This window comes from Protobothrops mucrosquamatus, unplaced genomic scaffold (assembly GCF_001527695.2).
Source record: "Protobothrops mucrosquamatus isolate PMUCROS unplaced genomic scaffold, P.Mucros_1.0 scaffold48, whole genome shotgun sequence".
In the NCBI taxonomy this organism is placed as follows: Eukaryota; Metazoa; Chordata; class Lepidosauria; order Squamata; family Viperidae; genus Protobothrops; species Protobothrops mucrosquamatus.
Genome location: NW_015386430.1, coordinates 3,347,460 through 3,366,470, shown reverse-complemented (window position 1 = coordinate 3,366,470; position 19,011 = coordinate 3,347,460). Strand labels below are relative to the sequence as shown.

The 19,011-nt window shown below is 36.8% G+C and overlaps 1 protein-coding gene across 1 annotated transcript; it reads right to left on the bottom strand.

Moving 5' to 3' along the window:
- Positions 1-328: 328 nt before the first annotated feature.
- ESM1 (endothelial cell specific molecule 1) lies at positions 329-8,122 on the bottom strand. The gene is made up of 3 exons (XM_015811778.1): positions 7,747-8,122; positions 3,368-3,523; positions 329-1,706 (listed from the first exon to the last, which is right to left on the bottom strand). Exons 1-3 carry the CDS (start codon positions 8,045-8,047, stop codon positions 1,606-1,608), a joined length of 558 nt encoding a protein of 185 aa, XP_015667264.1. The 5' UTR covers positions 8,048-8,122; the 3' UTR covers positions 329-1,605.
- Positions 8,123-19,011: the final 10,889 nt, after the last annotated feature.

Here is a 19,011-nt window from a genome sequence, read left to right as displayed (position 1 = left end):
AAACAGATAATTTACAAGATCACAATACATGAAAGTGTGAATGACTGCTGTTGTGAAAATAGTCCAAATCCACCCCACACCATACAGAAGACACTCAAAAAGCCAGACAGTATTCGACTTTAAGGCTATGCCTTCTGGGCAGAGGACATGAGGACAAAAAGGAGGATAGCCCCACCTGAACTATATATTTGTCTTTGGTGCAAAAATATCAGAATGAAGGAGCAAGTTTGCATACCCAAGGTTAAACTGTCTGTATGTTGAATTAAATTAATTTAAATAAATTAAATTAAACTTGGACAGAACGCAGAATGTGAAAGCAATAGCTTTATCCATTTTATTAAGGATTAATTACATTAACAGGAACAACTATAGAAATACAATCTTATATTATAATAACAGTTAGTTAGTTACACAATTTTGAAGGATTCGTCATATTTGGCAAAGCAAACAACAAAAGAGTTATACTCATGTAAATATTCACAACACCATTTAAATAAACTCTTTCATCCTGCCCACCAAACCATACAAGCAATTTTCTTCTTTTTATGCAACTCAGAATTCCTGAAGGAGCCTCAAATCTTATTTGCCTTCAAATGATCCATTAACTTAGAGAGTAAGTGTTTGCACTTCTGTAATGTTGATTGTATTGGCACTCTTATTGTGAGCTGCAATCTTCAGATACACAGTTCAGCTTTACAATTCAAGCCAGCACAATTCAAGCCAGACTAAGTTTGATTGACTGCAAAAGGGAACATGAATTTAACCGCAATAAATACATTATAAGACACAGAGCCTTCACAATTTAATTTTCACAAATAAGTTACCCATAAGGAAGGTAATTGTTAAGACCAGTCATGCTTAAAGCTTTTACCGTCTTCTTTGATTTCAACAGAAGAGAACTAATCTTTGAGGCTAGTGGTGCTAAAGTAGTAGTAACTCAGAGATGAACGGGAGACCTATTGGGAGTCAAAAGAACTGAATGTGGGTAAAGCTAATTGGTAACAGTTAAAAGTCTTGTTTAGTCTATGTTTTAGCTCTGAATAAGACTGTGGCCATAAAGTAAATTCTCTGAATGTTTAATAGAAAAGGAAGTCCTACTGTATTGCTAGCAAATAATATGTATAGGATTCAGAATTAAGGCTGGTTCCATATTCAACAGTTATTACCTGTATTATTGTTACTCTACTGCTGGAATTAGGATTTCAGTCAACAGTACATATACTAATTTTTATTCCCCATACTATTTTTAATTCTTTGCTGAATAAATATTTTGTGCAGGAAATATAGAATTGAGAATGTTAAAAAATAAGATATACATGTTTTTCAATATATATGTAAGCGCCAGCAATATGCAAGTTCCAACTATATTTTACATTCAAGGATTCATGATTCATATAGTATTCAGAAGATATTTCTAAAAATCATGTACACTGTACACAGTTTCTTACTGAAATTCAATCTTTTCCCAAAGATACATAAACTGAGTCTTCTTTAAAAAAAATTAACATTTCCTCTGCAAGAGATCTACTGTTTTTAAAGTGGTTTGTTGAACATTCATTATTAGAAGAAAGCATGGGTTAGAAATCTAACCCACATTGGCTAATATCAGCGAGGATTTAGCCATTTGACGATTGGAGAGTGAATGACTTTTTCCTTCACAAAATCCTCTTCTACCGAATTACCATCACCAGATCCCATGTCATTCTCTGAAAGTTTAAAAGAGAAAAAAACGGGGGATTAGTTTTTTTTAAAAATCCAGATACAGATTTTCAACTAACTTTTTGTCTGAATCAAGAACTTTAAATATCATGTCCATTCTCAACACATTGTGATGCTCTTTCGTGCTGGCCACATGATGATGGGAGCGTCTCCCGGACAACAGTGACTCCCTAGACCAGGGGTAGTCAATCTTGGCTCTTTTATGACTCGTGGACTTCAACTCCCAGAATTCCTGAGCCAGCTAAGCTGGCTCAGGAGTTCTGGGAATTGAAGTCCACAAGTCATAAAAGAGCCAAGGTTGACTACCCCTGCCCTAGACTGAGAATCAGAGATGAGCACCGTCCCCCTGAGTCAGCCTCAGCTGGACAGGGAAACCGTTAAACCAGCGGTTCTCAACCTATGGGTCGCGACCCCATTTGGGGTCGATCGACCATTTCACGGGGGTCCCCTTTTCCGGGGGGTGCCTTACCTCCCTTGAGCTGGGCCAGCTGGTGGTCGGCCTGCTCTGTCTCTGCCGCTTGCCAGCTACGCCTCGGCCGGCGCAGGGGGCGGAACCACGCATGCGCGGCGCTCCCGGGCAGGGAAAGTCCTCGACTTATGACCGGTTGGGTAGTCCTTGACTTACGACCGGTTTAGTCCTCGACTTATGACCAGTTTAGTCCTCGACTTACGACCGGTTTAGTCCTCGACTTATGACCGGTTGGGGTCGCGGCATTAAAAAGGTTGAGAACCACTGCCTTAAACCCTTTAGTGAACTGAATCATGGGAACTGAACTGAATCATGGAATCTTATGAACTGAATCATGAAGATTTGATTTTACATTTGCTCATGTAATTTCAGAGATAATGTTCAAGTAAGAGAGATGGGAATGTCAATATTTTTATAGAACAAATTTGTAATGATATAAATCTCCCAAGCTTTCCATAAGAATCCAAATATTAATATTCAAATGTGATGCTCAGTGCTTCAATAAAGTATTTAATTCAGATAATCAGACAATTGATTATGTGCCATCAAGTCATTGTTGACTCTTAGAATTTCTATCCATGTGGTTATCTTGGTAAAAAATATAGAACTGGTTTACTTAAGCCTCCTCCCACAGAGTATGAATTGATGCCTTTGCCAGTGTCAGTACAGTGATCACTTGCCTCCATCATCTTCCTAAATCACTGTTGCCAATATAGCTTTAGCGGGGCAAATGGGAGGGCCTTAACATCTTGGGTGACCTTGCTGGGAATATATATTTTTGGCATACACTCCAGAATTTTTTGCTCATCCTCCTAGGAATATCCTGCTGCCACAATGAGGCAGCACAGCAGGAGTTGGGAGGTCAGGAATAATCAGGGAAGTAGTAATCATTCTTTAATTACAACAACAGTATTACTAAAGCTCATGCCTCATGCCTATTAAGTTTCAACAGTCTTCTCTGTATGCATTTATTGAATTCTGAACCAATAAATAATTACCGGGGTCAAATATTTCTTGAAGCAAAGCATCATGGGATTGTTATTTACCAGGAGGTTCACTAGGGTACAATTGTGATGCACAGCTCAATTAATTCAATACAATTTGCAAATGAGAATACCTTGGCATGGACAAATCTTCTAATGCTTTATACCCTTAAGAAATGTATGCAATTAGATTTACCTGCAGGTGGCAGTAATTTTCGTTGGTGGGGAGGTTTTGATGCAGCCAATTGGAAAAAAGAAAATTTTACACACTTTCCAGTTACTCTGTCACAAATGCCAGATGGACAGCTGCAGGTTCTTAGACAATCCAACCCATAAGTACCATAGGGACACTCTGGAAGTAAAATATTAGAAAAGAATAGACATATTACTATGCTTTAAACTTTTATTATATTGCAGAATCATTTTGTTCTACATTAGCATTTTGTAAGCCACCATGAGTCTAAAAGATTCAGCAGCATGCAAATTTGATAATTAAACAATTAAGTAGAATGTTATGAATGCAACTCTAAATATAGTCGCCTCTGTTCTCTTTGAATTTACTGAATAGGCATGTATACCATGGAATTAAATCACAGTGAGTATAGCATTCCCTTTAAGAATATGCAAAAGATTCACACTCACAAATATACACAATTTTTACAAACTAATCTATTATTTCACAATTATTTTTATTTTCTGTTTATTTAGTAAACCTCACTAGATTCAACAGTACTCATTCTTGGATAGTATAAAATGTCATCTCTTCATTTAAGGCCTCTTTCTCTCAAAAGAATGTTTTGTCAGAAATACTGAATTGCAATTCCTGGAACTCCTAGTGACCAATCTTCCTAGGAATTATGAGAGTTGTGTTCCAACAGAACGGGGAATGCCAAATGAGGAATGCTTGTCTAAGGTCTTCATCATATAATAACTTGAAAATTTATTATAGCAGTGTTCACATATTTATCTTCCTACATTTCCAAGATTGCAAATAAATTATCTTTGTTCCTTGAAAAATTCTATGAATATGTTTTCTTCAACTCTATATTCTTTTTCCCCTCCAAGAGGTTAATCCCAGATTTCAGCCTTTTAAAATACAAATTTGGGAGGAGTTGATAAAGTTGGCTAGGTATAAAAATTGCCCACATCAATCAGTACACAGACTAGTCCTATTACCCACATTATTTCTCTATATTTTCTTTTCATTTGAAGTTTGTTTGCACAGAGTGATATTAGAACAATCCCACTGGACCTGGGACTGTATTAATATTGAAATAGCAGGGAAAAATAAATGAAGCTTGAGACAATAAACATATTCCTTGTTTTCATATGGCATGTTCGTGTGTACATGCATATCATTTTCAAAAAAGATACATCCTTTCCTACAATGAGCTGGAAGGGGTTGGATGTCATTTAATCCAATTTTTCCATGATGCCAAAATCTGTGGCTATAGCAATCTTTCCTCATCTCTAAGCAGGCTCTGCTTAAAACCTCTACAAGGAAGTATCTGTCACCTTTGAAGACAGCTTCCCCCCCCCCCATGGTTTTAAACTGTTGATACCACCAAGGGAGTTTCCATAATATTTAGCTAACACAAAAATAAGGGGCAATGCCTCTTTAACAAAGATGCTTGTTACAGGGGCATCTGTGTCATGACACACATAAAAAGGAGGAGAGGGTCATGGGTGCCATCTTGACATTTTCTCCCCATCCTCATGGGCCCAATGGATGCCTGTGCTATTCATTTAAATCTTTTAAGAGAAAAAGTGTTGCAATATTTACCAGAGCAACTTTTTAATAAAAAAAAATCAGCTGAATGTAAATATGATTCAGACTGAGGGAGTGGGGAAGTCTTGACAAATTATTACTTATCTAATGCATTATTATGGCCTTGACAAACTAATTTAGCTAAATTTGAGTATGCTGCATTTTGACTTTGGAATGTAAGAAAGACAGAACTTTCTGTTCCACTTCAGGTGCCAAAATGTCTGTTTATAAGTATTACAAAAATGTCTGTCATCCCCATTTAGTTGATTCTAGAGGTTTGGTATGGCCTTCTAGAACTTCACCTTTTCTTCTAACAGATTAACATTATTGTAAGAGTGTGACGGGTTTTTTCTCCTCAAGGCTAGAGAGTATGCCTGAAAAGCAATGTTTAACCCTGGTCTTTCCTTCTTACCTACAGTGGTTATCTCCAATGCAAAAATATACGGTAGATAGCCACTGGACGGTAGCAATTGGTTTATTTTCTGAGTCTCTTTGCTCCCATCTAGTGGTCACATGGCTTTTTGCAGTTCTGACCTGACAGTCCTATTGTTACTACTAGCCATGGTTTTGTTGATTTTGTTCTGGTAAAATTAAGTTATTCTATACTTTGCTCAATACTGTATCGTTAAAAAAACAGTTATTTTGTTTTATTGTTATTCATGCTTGTTCCAAGCACCTAAGTGAAGGATATGCAGTTGCTGTCTCTCACTATTTTAACAACCTTGTGAGATATTTAGGTTGATTGTCCAAAGCATTCTTCTTGAATTGAGATTTGAATCAACATCTAAAATTGACGTTTGAATCTAGATAGATCAAAACTTTAATGACTACAATATGTGTGGGCCTTTTCCAACATGCAATTTATTTAAACGAAATAATTCAGTCTAGTTGGAAAGTGTCAATTGCTTTAGCACACAGCAATACATGATATATTAACCAGCTTTTAGGTACTAATATAAGCAGGAAAGCAAGATATACTATCATCATCAACATTGGTATTATGAAGTTGTAAAAAACATAAAAAACATGTTATACTTTAAAGCAGATTTATATGTCTATCTGTTTACAATGCAAGCTTACATCTTATATGACTAAAAATGATTATTTGAATGACAGAAATCTTTTTTTTTCTTTGCTCTTAGTAGAAGAAGGACATACGGAGAAACCTCCATGTTTGCAAGAGCTAATAACCTATTTACAGGTTATATAAATAAATAAATAAATAGATTGAACTGGATTTAGCAGTTTAGACAGGAGATAGAAAATTATATTCTGTCAAAGGAAAGTGGAGAGAGAAAGAATGTTCAGAATGTTTATTTTGGATTACAGAAGCATCTCATTCTCTTACTTCCTATTGGCAGTGTCCTGATAGTTACATAAATTGTTCTTAGCAGTCAAGAAAATCTCTGTAAAGACATTCAAATGTCTACAGTATATTTTAGAAACTGAAGGATCCTTATTATCTCCCAGCATATTTTAAAGGAGAAGGGGAGTATATCAACATTATTAATCCTCTAGTGGGAGTTTAAAATCTTCCTGGTAGCCTTGTTTATTTATTGAAGAGCAAGATGTGGGTTCAGAGGTTGCTGTTCAGAGTTAGAAGCCTCTGAGGTTTGTTTTATCTATGTCCTTTTCCAGTTTTTATTTTGTATTCTGTGCCCAGTGGGCACCCGCCATGCGCTATCTTTATTTAGTTTGCTTTTGTAAGAAGGGGTCTCCTCTCTCTCTCTCTATCTATCTATCTCTCTCTCGTTTCCAAGTTAAAATACCCAGCAATCTAAGGTGTTTCTTTGGTGAGATACCACAAATGCTTTGAACACTTTAAAAAAAATCAAAGTCATTAAAATAGATTGATGATCAAACTAATTATTGAAGAAAATCATTCTCCAATAATTGTGTTTGGACTTTAATGTTCAAAGTCTGCAGATATTCACCTAGGAGTAAACTGCATTGAACACAATGGTGTAGGACATACTCCAAATGAACATCAGAAAAAGTAAGAAAGGTGTGCAGAGTAGAGTCGTATTGCTATTTGCAAATAAGTGATGTCACTGAAGTTATATATGGAATAAATTGAAACTATTTATTTTGTCAGAACGTTTAGCTTATCTTCTCCTTTCTTAAAAACCACAAAAATCACTTCACTCACAGTTTACCTCTGTAATAATACGTATATCCCATAAAATGCCTGTTTTAATAGGATTGCATTTCTGACTGCAACAGCAAATATATTTTAAATTTGGAAAAAATACAGGGGACAAGGGAATATTATTAAGAACCTCAAAACCTCACATCCGCTGTTTTGAAAGTATTGTAAAAGGGAACTATTGGGATTGTTTGGTATACAATCACCATATCTATGCCTTCCTTCCAAAGTTTATATCCATGTTATAAAATGCAGGTGTTATTCTCTTGATTGCAGCACATATAATATTCATTATATATCTCTGGGAAAGAATATTGACCTAAGCACTTTTGAAATACTTTTATAAATTTCCCAGGCAATATTTGCATATTGTTTCCCTGTGGGTAATAGAGTGCCAGTAGAATTAGGATTAAATGCTCATTGTCTTGGCTACTTTAGACAATTCTTTTCCAGTCTGCTAAGCAGAGAAATTATAAACCATTTTACAGCATCTGGTAAAATGAAGATACCTGTGCTAGGTATATGAATAAAACCAATAACTACTTTTTCCTACTTCAGCATAGGATAAATAGGATAATTATATATATATTGGAGCAATTTCCAACAGCTATACATTGACCATTAATTATCAGGTTAATGTTATCCAATGACCATTCTTTACCTTTGCAGATACCAAACTCATCTCCAAAATCATCTTCTTCAGAAAAAAATTGGCACTTCAGTCCGGGTCCACATTTGACACCATCCATTCCTGCAACTGTCCGGTAGCAAGTTTCTCCCAGAGCTGCAGCACACACCCTACAACAGCCACAGTCATCCAACACAGTCCGCTTACAATGCTGCGGGTTTTTACATTCACTGCTGTTACAGGATTCCGGACAATCTACTGCATACTTGGCACTCCAGGTAGCTCTGACATGCATGGGTACCAGAAGGAGAGCGAGCACCAGAAAAGTGGTCATGGTGTGATGAAAGACCAATTCCACTGTCCTCAATGACAGGTTGCAAAAGTTCAGTCAGATGTCTTCTGCTCAGGGATGCAGGAGTGAAGAACCCAGTGTGGAAGTTCTGAAGATCAGCTTACAAATTTTGGAGCTTTATACAGCCTCTTGCCCACAAGGCCTGCCGTCGTCAGTTTCCTCAATCTGTCCTCTTGCCAGCCTCCCTTGTTTTACTTTGCGAAATCCAGGATGAAGTTTGGATTAGCACACTGCTACCATCCAGGAATTGAAAAGCCTGAGCTGATGTAATCTGTTATGTTTAGTTGGCTTGTTTTCCAGTGAGGACTGAAATTCTCTCACATCCGTCTCAAAGGCTCAAGGATGTCTGCCAGAAAAGTGCACAGGAGTAAAAGGGGGTGGGGAAAGAGCGAGTAGGTTACATACCTTCTCTCAGGACAAGTGTTGTTCTCACATTGGCTCTGTATCTCTGCAAATCTTTACAAACGTTTTGCACAAAAGGAACACTAAGCATCAGGCAGAAAGATTGTATATCTAACTGTGTAGCTTCTCTGTCTGCCCTTTTTCTCAACTGCAGCAGTAAGACAATAGATCGTTACTTTAAAGTAGTCCCACCCCAACCTGGTGCCTTCAAGTGTGTTGAAATCCCACTTCCATAATCCCTAAACCAGCTAACAAGAGCAGCAGGGTAGAGAAAACAGCTTTAAAGTTTGGGCAACACTACTTTAAAAGCCAGGGAAAAGTATATCTTGAAACAAAAAAGAATGACCCTGTCAATATTTAGTTAGGTAGATTGCATTCAAAGACCAATGCCAAAGACAAGAAAGAGAGCAGAGATGTCAGGGACCTGTGGTTTCATCTTTCCATACCTCAGATAGTTATCATTTTAGCATCTTTTAGATGATTAGCACTTTTCATACAATCCATGGATATTTATTTTGATTAGGCTGGAAGAAATCTAATTAACTCTTCCTTCAATAAACTTCCTGCCTTCTAACATTCATGGTAGCAGATTTTCATGGGAGGAGGAACCTGAGATTCCATTCAAGCTGTCAAAGCCAATTCAGGAAAAGGCTCAATAAAATGCATGCTATTCTCAAAAAGAAATTGCTCAAGCAGTAAGTCCTCAGTGATTTCCAACCAGCACATATTTTCAAGTTGTTAATCTGCAAGATATTTCAAGGAGTATTGAGAGAATCATGATGTGGACAAAGTGAGAGATGCAAATGAAGGAATGCGGCCATGTATCTATAGGAATCTAAAGCAAATCACAATAAGACCACATGCATCCTAACAGCATAGCAGAAACAATATGAATTCCGTGATCTACATAGTTTAAATCATAACATTTAACATTATTTGACCCCTTGCCCATGTCATGGACACCCAAGCAAGTATCCTATTTTCAGAAAAGAATCTGTCAGATGAAGGTCTCTTCTATTTGAAGGGCTGTCAACTCCAATTTCATTTAGGGAGAACAGGGGCCTAAATATTATGTATCAGTAGTCAGCAGGCAAATTAAGTCACCATCTTCATTATTAGGCTGAAAGGTAAATTTCTGTTTAAGATAACCGTGGTCATATTTATCAGATGTACATATAAATTAGCATAGGCAAATCTTAGATACACTCGTCCCTTCATGTGTGGTAAGGTGTTTCCAAAGTTTTGACAATAACTTAACTATACAAGTTTGAATTTCTTCTTTTCATTCGAAGATCACTTTTGTATTTTCCTTACTATGTGGTTGTGGAACTCACTACTGGATGGTGATAGAGAGTTGCAAAAACAATTAATTTCACACAACAGAGTTGCCTGCAGGGGTTCAAAAAATCAAGGTGATAGCCACCACCATGAAATGAAAGACCCCACTTTTTATTTTTATTTTTATTTTACATGTTGATGCTTTGATCCTCCTGAGGACACCTTTGGCACTCAATGTGAAGTTCACTAAAAAAAAGAGATCCTGGAAATACTTTATTTTCCTAAATTTGCATGACAATCTCTGAGAACGCCTGTGGATATTCCAGGAAAACAGCAAAGGAGTCAGCATGAATGTGTACATTTTATTTCTCAATAGGGGAGGAATACGGTCTCTGTAAGAACTCCTTTCTCTCTGTGATTTCTGAAGCAGTTTTTCAAATCTTTCCCACAATAAACCTATGTGGAAAGTTGGACTAGAAGAATAGCCCAAAGATAGTGAATTTCTGCAGCTGAGAATCTCCTAGTATCAATCTAACACTTAATTGTGGGCATCATGTAAAGATATTGATCTCATGTCATTGGTATTGATCTCCAATTGTATTTTTATCCTCTTCTATCATCTTCTTATCAGTCACTGGTTGATAGATCTGTTTCATTAAGCGTGTAATACCCAAGATGGAGTTATATTCACTATTTGTAGTGTAATTGAAATGAACTGAACTAAAGTGTTTTTTGCAAATAGTCAACTTTGTAAGACAAAACCACCATTCCCTCTCATCTGCCAAAGTGGCTTGCTAGAAGTCCTCCTTGCCATAACCACAATTTCCTCTATTGCTCTTCTGGTGTTCAAAATTACCATCTAAGATTAACAGGATGGCACTCTTCCCAGGCTAGTTTTTAACCATGGGCAACTTGTGGAATAAGCACCCAGGGAAAAAAGCATCTGACTCAATAAACTCAGGGTTGTAGACTTGGTTTTATGAAAATATTTGTTTTAATAGATTTTTATGCCTGTATAAAAGCCAGTCAGGTAGATAATAATATTACGCATAATAAGCATTCCCTGATTGATGAACCCCTTATATTGCATGTGCATGGTTTACCTTACCAATATCCACATCAATATGTACACATAAAAGCAATCACTTTAGAGGACCTCTGTTTTCCATTAGCAGTTCCTTTTTCAGATTTTTGACTGGACACCTTGTGGAGCATAATGTAGACATGCTCAATATCAAGAACTAATTCTGCTTTTCTGTGAGGGTTTTAGTCTATTTAAGAACTAGACAGTGGTCTTCTAAATTATTTTTAGGAGAGACTTCAGATTAATAGAATGTATCATTTGGAAGGAATCTTGAAATCTAACTCTACCAGATGGTCCTCCATCTTCTATGTAAACTTCTTCAGTGAAGGAGATTCCATCACCTCCTGTTCCACATTGAACAACAACTTTAATCATGAGGAATTCTTTTCATAAAATATTTCTTTTTATTCCGGCTATTTATAGTTTTCAAATTAGGTGTTGGGTGGATTAAATGATTAGATGGCTGAATAGTATTTTTATGAACATTTTAACTCTCCTTGAGACCCAAAATGAAATGGGCAGATATAATTTTTTAAATCAAATACATTTTAAAAGTTATTAGTTTTAAGAGTTGTACATACACATGGCTGACATGTTAATAATTTATTATGTATCATAAACTAATGAGATTTTGAGGAAATGACAACCTTTATCAAGAAAAACTTCAACCCTAAAAATTCTTGATATTTACATTTTTCACAGGGTTCAAGGATTTACAGGAAGAATTAAGAGTTCCTGGTATATTGATAGCTCCGCTTCTTTGAAGCTTCCACCAAAATGATGATAAGATTTTTATAAAATGAGGAATGTTCAATGCAAACAACATTTCAGAGTGTTTATGAATAATTGTGATTAGGTTTCATGTATTTAAATCTTTTTAGGCAAGGGCAAAAGTCGTAACTTACTCCAAAATTAATTAATCTGGATAGAAACTTCAACTTTCATTTAAGCATATAAACATATACGTAGGTAAATACTTTCTGTGAAGTATAACCATATTATTCAGGCTTCTTCTGTAAATATATCAGGTGGGATGAAAGAAATCTCTGGCATTTTTGAATTTCCCAGAGGAACAAAATAATCTAACAAAGTAATAAAAACAGAAGTGTTAACACAGGTAAGATTGAGAGTGAGAGCTCCTTGAAAAGAAAACATTTTGTAGCAAATTCCTCCAGAGCTGTCCAATACTACTTAAAAATAGAAGGCAAAACAGCATGAACCAATTGGCCACACGTTAGGTCAAAGAACAGCATGATTAAATAATGTGTGGTTTATAAAGCTAGATGGAGTACAGGTAGTTCTCAATTTATGACCACAATTGGGCCAGAATTTCTGCAACCAGGCAATTAAAGCCCTGTCCCATTTTACATGGGTCACAGTCCATGCAGGGCTTCAATTGTACTGTATAGTCATGGCTACCCCTTGGACTTTCTTATCCTTCACCCCACCCCAACAGGCAACAGTCAACATCCCTAGACACCAATGCTCAATAATAAGATATAAATGAGGTTTGGGGTTGTCAGCCAGTTATTTAAACTTGCCTTATTAGAGTGAAGGCCTGAAGCTCATGGCTACATGTCCCCCACAATTATCTGAGATCATACCTCCAAATATCTATCTGAAGATGCGAATGAGGAGAGGTGTGTTATTTTTCTTTCCTTTCATATGGAATGAGAGTGCCACGTTTTCCGATGCTGAACTTCAGAAGAAAAGGGCGTTTCCCTCTTCATTCTCAATATTTCTAAATTGGCAAGAATGAAGATCAGAGGATACGGTCTTCAAATTCTTTCTGAGATTTAGGGAATAAAAGTAATCTTGGCTCAGGAAGAACTGCATCTGAGAGGAATCCAAGGCAAAAACTGACAATGAGGTACTAAACTACTTTCTCCTACATTCGTCTGATAAATAGATCCCCAAAAATGTTCAAAGTAAGGTTTGGATATAACATCTTGCATGTAAACTTAATTTGGGTCAATAGTGTAGTGTGTAAGATTTTCCCTTAAGTACATTTTTCAAAAATAATATGTATGGCAGGGGTGTCAAACTCACAATGTCACGTGACGTGTTGCAACGTATCGCGACTTTTTCTCCATTGCCAGCAATGGGATGGGCATGGTTTTGGCATGATGCATCCGGCCCATGGGCTGGCAGTTTGACAGCCTGATCTATGGAATTCAATGCATCAAGGAAATATACTTAAAGTTGCAGTCATTTTCATCTCAGTGAACAGGTTATTTTTGATTACATATATCATATTATTAAATAAATAATTATTTTTTATAATACAAATACACACACACGCCATAATGTTTATATGGTATATGTTTATATAACTGACTGAAAGATTAATTCCTTACATTGCATAACTAACCAACTTTTCCTGTGGTTTCCTCTACGCAAAGCTGTAAGCATAGTACCCTTAAAAAACAGAACTCCATGGGGTGCTACAATAGGAAGCCAAGCTATGAATTCCAAAATATGATACCAGAAATAGAAAACTAAGGGGGGGACCTTTAAAACAAGGAAATTCCAACAACATTCCTTACCCTTTTGCATGACTTCTCTTTGTGTGTCTTTTCAATGAGTTATTAACAGTTGTTTTAATGTAACAATTTAATTAAAATACAGTAGATGATAAAAATAGATGAAAGAGAAGCCAAAAGAAGTTTATTTCCTCTACAGATATTGGAGGTCAAAGATCACTGTGTTATTTCCAGGTTTCAATAAAACAAAGAGATCTTAAAGTGAAGGTGAACAAAAATCTCAACAAGTGAATCTTTGAGAATATCTTTGCAAAACTCAATGTTAAAATGGAATCAATTGATTTGAATGTTAATCACACATTGAAGAACCCAGGTTTATGGTGTACTCTGTTTGTAACATCCCTGGGTATGTTAACAGCAAAGCCATTTCTCTCTAATCCAGGAATGGACAATTAATTTTCCCAAGGGGCCACATGAGAAACTGGGACTGTTGCAGAGGGCTGAACCAGTAGGGCTGTAAAAGTGCATAGGCATGCATACGTAAAAAAATTTTTTTTGAAAAAAAGCAGTTGCCTTTGAAACAAAAGCAATGCACACAGGCTGGACAGGGACAGTCAAAAGGCCAGATGTGGCCTAGGGGCATCAAATACCAAGGTCTTCTCTATTCCAGGCAACCCAAACCCAAACTCCATAACTCAAGAACCCTCTGAAGACTCAGTGTATATTGTAATTATCAATACCCAGATATTGAAATTGACTGAAGCAGATAGCCAAAATTGCTTAAATGGGGGGTGCAAATGCAACAAGTGAATCAAAGCTTGGCTTGGATTTGTAATCTGTCAGAAAATGCTAATTTCTTAAGAAAATCTGATGCTTTTCATGGAATGCTACATTTCGGCATGCAAGACTGTTCTGGATTGTTTCAAACAAGGACATGGAAGAACATTTAAAGATGAGATGCTACAGGACCTTTTTCTGAAACAAGCTTAGATAACTTTCAGAACATCATCAAGCTATGCAAGTATGTTGTCTGCCTAGGATTGTGAAAATAAGACCGGCCTGAGATTTTAATAGGTTCTAATGCAGTGTTTCTCAATTTCGGCAACTTTAAGGCCTGTGGATTCCAAATCCCAGAATGACTCAGTCAGCATGGCTGGCTGGGGAATTCTGGAACTTGAAGTCCAAAGATCTTAGAGAGGCCAAAGTTGAGAAACACTGCTTCAATATATGGCTGAGACGGTCTGTTCATCAGCAGTTATCTATTCAATCTTATATCTATTTCCTGAATGTTGCAATGGGTGCTGGTGATGAGGAGGCATTGTTTTTGTCCAAGGGAAACATGAAGGACTTATATTATTCTACTTTAAGTAAATAAAGCAAAAATGTTAAAAATGCTGCTTGATATACGATTGCAAGAAGGTAAGTAAACATGCACTGAAAAGAGGAGTGGTGGGACTGAGGTGAAGTAGGTTTGCTTTCCCAAACATTTCTCAATTGATTCAATGTCATCTGTATTATCTTAAATGGTTTATTATCTGGTTTTAATTCAAGAGCCACGTACCAAATTGCTGCTTACTTTGAGTTAATTGTATAAAAGGTTGCAGAGGCCAATGGGAAAACATCATAAAATCATAGGGCTGGAAGGAACCTTGCAGAGCTTCTAGTCCAACTTCCTACCCAAGGCAGGAGATCTTATACCATCCACTCTTCTTCTGAAAACCTCCAGTGATGGAGCACCACAATTCCCGGAGGAAAGCTGTTCCATTGATTAATCATTCTCACTGTCAGGAAATTCCTTCTTATTCAAGTTCAGGGATGATCTGGTTAAGCTCCGATGAGTTGCTTAATGTCACCCATACCCTACTTTCTAATACAAAGCTTAGCTTGTTTTCTTGACCTCTTTAGCTTACAAAGAGATATTTGGAAGACAAAGAAGAAAGAGAAACTTTTCTAAGAAACTTCAATGTTCACTTGAAATGGGGCAATTTGCGGGCAATTCCTGTACTATAATAATAATAATAATAATAATAATAATAATAATAATAACAACAACAACAACAACAACAACAACAACAACAACAATAATAATAATAATAATAATAATAATAATAATAATAATAATAATAATAATAATAATAATAAAAATAATAAAGTTGGAAGGTACCTTGGAGGTCATCTAGTCCAACCCCCTGCTCAGGCAGGAAACCCTATACCATTTCAGACTAATGGATGTCCAGTCTCTTCTTTAAAACTTCCACTGTTGGAATAAGCCACATATCTTTAAAAAGTCCTGCCCTGGGCATATTTATTGGAGATCCCACTATGCTGAGTTGAGTTACTGCAAGGCAGATTTGTGTACAATTATGCTTTAAACCTTCTCTGTGACTGGGGCTCCATTATAAGACAAAAAAGGCACTCTGGAGTGGACAATGTCATGCTAGTAAACAAAGCTGGAGATTTCTACTTTTTCCTTGCTTTTTGGTTGCTGTTTAAAGAGCAGTTTTAAAAACTTGTTAGACTAGTCTCAGGCTTAAAATGGCTCAAGGCTGCATCTCTAAAATTTGCAGGAACATTTGAAAGAAAAAAGTGCTTCTGGAAACAAAAATGGAATTTGGGAATGTGGCTTTGAAGCTACAACAGAGCTACAGTGCCAAGTCTCGGAATTACTCTGGTGTAATTCCACTGAGAGACAGATGTGAATGAATCAGGTATAAACATTCCTCTTTCTTCCCAAATCTCTGATTTTTTTTTGGATACAAAGGTACTTTGAGCATCCAGGGTGTATTTTGAGAATAGGCAGCTGCTGAAGAGAGAAACAGAAGATTGCTCATATTACATTGGATTCCCTACAATTGAAGAAGTCTGGTTTTCCATTCTTGCTCATTTGCCCCAATCCCAAAATGAACATACCTTTCTAACCACTTCTCCTCCCATGCCCTTATAACTGTCTTCATCTCTTCCCAGCAGCTTAAAGCCAATCTTAATGTTAGAGTTTTTCCTCTTCTCCCAAACCAATGTTTGCGTGGAGGCTATCTGGCAACTTCCCTGATCATGCAGTGGCTGATTCAAGTCATGGGTTGGGAGTCTATCAGCCAGTTTAGGGTGCTGCAGGCAAGCAAGCCTCGCCTCCCTTCACCTCCAATCAATCACTGGGCATTGTTCTCTATGGCCATTGGGTTGGGGCTGCAGGACAGATTGGGCCCCTCACTTCTACAGAGACATCTGCCCTCTAAAGTTGTCAACTTTAAGATTTGTGGATTTATGGATTTTCAATTCTTAGAATTCCTCAGCCAGGCTGACCTATGCTAGCTGGGGAATTCTGAGATTAAAGTCCACAAGTCTTAAAGTTACCATGTTTGGAGACCCCTGCTTTAATGTCTGATCAGTGCTTTCCATGGCATTTTGTTATATAGATTTAGCACTTTTTTGAAAGAGGGGTGATCCTATTTTTAAATGCAGGTACAAAATTCTGTTCATAGGAGTGCTAGTCCTATGCATCCCAGAAGATCAACTAAGATTGGGAAAGAGACAGGTTCTGCCAAGTATACAGTACGTGGTTACTGTAGTTTTGTCACCATTATGTGTGTTGCAGTTTTCAACAGTTTCTACCAACAAAAGTTTCCATTTTTTTAAATTTACCTTATTACTGCTAAGTCTTGCTCAAGAATGGTGCAACTATTGTATCTCCATGACTGAGTAGCGCTCCCTAGTCTCATGTACTTTCAACACTAATTATTCCTGTACCCCCATGGGGGGCAGTACAGACATCAATTTGAGCACTCCAGTTAGGCTTTGGTAGCTTAAGGTGCCAGGTGATGATTCTAGTTCAATGTACTATCAATACATCATAGTGCACATGTTCTCCATGGCCATCCAGTGGCACCTTCCAAGTGCTGCCAGTCATGAGAGATCAGAACATGATTACTCACTACCAGCATGCACTATTGAGGTAACAGATGCAGAAGAGAGGCTGTGGAAATCATTAGATATGCCATTTAAAAAGATAAAAACAAATCTGCCCATTGCAAAAACAAAGGATAGATGGAAACCTATTTCCAGCTGTTAGGTGGGAGGGATAGAAAAAAAGAATGTAGGACAGTTAGAATCTATTTTTTATAATAAGGTTACTTCTTGAAGAATTGCAATTGCTGAAATTCTTTTGGTTATGATACTTACCATCGTTCTTCAATAAATAGTACGTATTTTCAATTCTTGGATGTCCTCATGAATTTGTCAAAGTGTTTCCAGTGTGATTTGTAGCTGAAAGCTGATACGAGTTCTTCCTCCTTCCTCTTCCCACAACTCCCCTTGCACTTGCCACATCTAATTGTGCATCTTGATAGGTTGCTAAGCATCCCTCTTAACTCATCCCACCCAATTCCACTCTGTATTAAGATGAATTATTGGTAGCTGTTTTTCTGCTGCTGACTCTTGATGGGAGAGGAAAGTAAGCCACCAAACTGCTTTCAGTAGTGAAAAAAGGACAGCATCTTTCACCAACCACATTATAGAATAAGATCAAGGCAGGAGATTTTATCTCAATAACCTTCTCTATTGGCTCAGGAACTGGTGGCTAGCACTAATTCAGCCATAAACATGAACCATTTATGAAAATGCAAGTGGCAGGATCTGTACTTATCTTCTAATCCTCCTATTTACTTTTATCCTCCTGTTTACTTTATGCTTTTACATGTTCCCTCTGAATATCTGAAATGACTCTTTATGAACATCTTTATAAGAACTCTACCAAAAGATCTACTGAAACTCTGTTACCTTTAAGTAGAAGTTCTGTACTACTCTTCTTTTCATCTGGTTGTTGATTTCTGTTCCCTCTAGATAACATTATTTAGGTTACGTTTTTTATTGTTGATTTTATAGGCCTTGTATAAGTCAAGCTGCCCACAGTCATTTGCAAATGGGTGGCCTAGAAATCTGATCAGTAAGAAGCAAATCTTATACCGTATGTACAAACTGGAAAGAATGTCATTTTAATTTTGGGGTTTTGTTTTGTCTTTGGCAAATAAATGTATGTGCTTATTATGCATTTAACCTGCTTTTTGTATATTTAACCTGATTGTATAGAGTTAAATAACTTTCTGTTGTGCCATTTTGCATTTATTTCTCCTCCATTCCATACAAATCTACTTTTTGTTCCTTCTGTCATAAAATATAGTTTTGAAGAGTATTCTTCTTAAAGAAAAAAATGAACTAAAGAACTAGAGATGCAGCTGTGGGTAAAGGCAACAGGAAGGCAAATCAAAGCAAGAATGAAGTTTCTTTCTTATTTATAGCAGCACAGAATCCTAAGGTGGTTTTGTAGACCTTTCTTGGACACAGGTATAACTGAATCCCAATCACAGAAGGGCCAAAACAAGCAGAAATGTTGCTCCTTGGATAGCAAAGGTAATATGTACGTTGGAGGAATTGTTGCAAATTGGAAATCCCAGCTCTGTAAACAATTTTTTTCCTTACTCTCAGATCACATTACCAAAAGGAAGTTTTCTTTGACAACACAGCCATTTGAATAAATGAACCTATTTGGAAGAAGAAGAAGAAGAAGAAGAAGAAGAAGAAGAAGAAGAAGAAGAAGAAGAAGAAGAAGAAGAAGAAGAAGAAGAAGAAGAAGAAGAAGAAGAAGAAGAAGAAGAAGAAGAAGAAGAAGAAGAAGAAGAAGAAGAAGAAGAAGAAGAAGAAGAAGA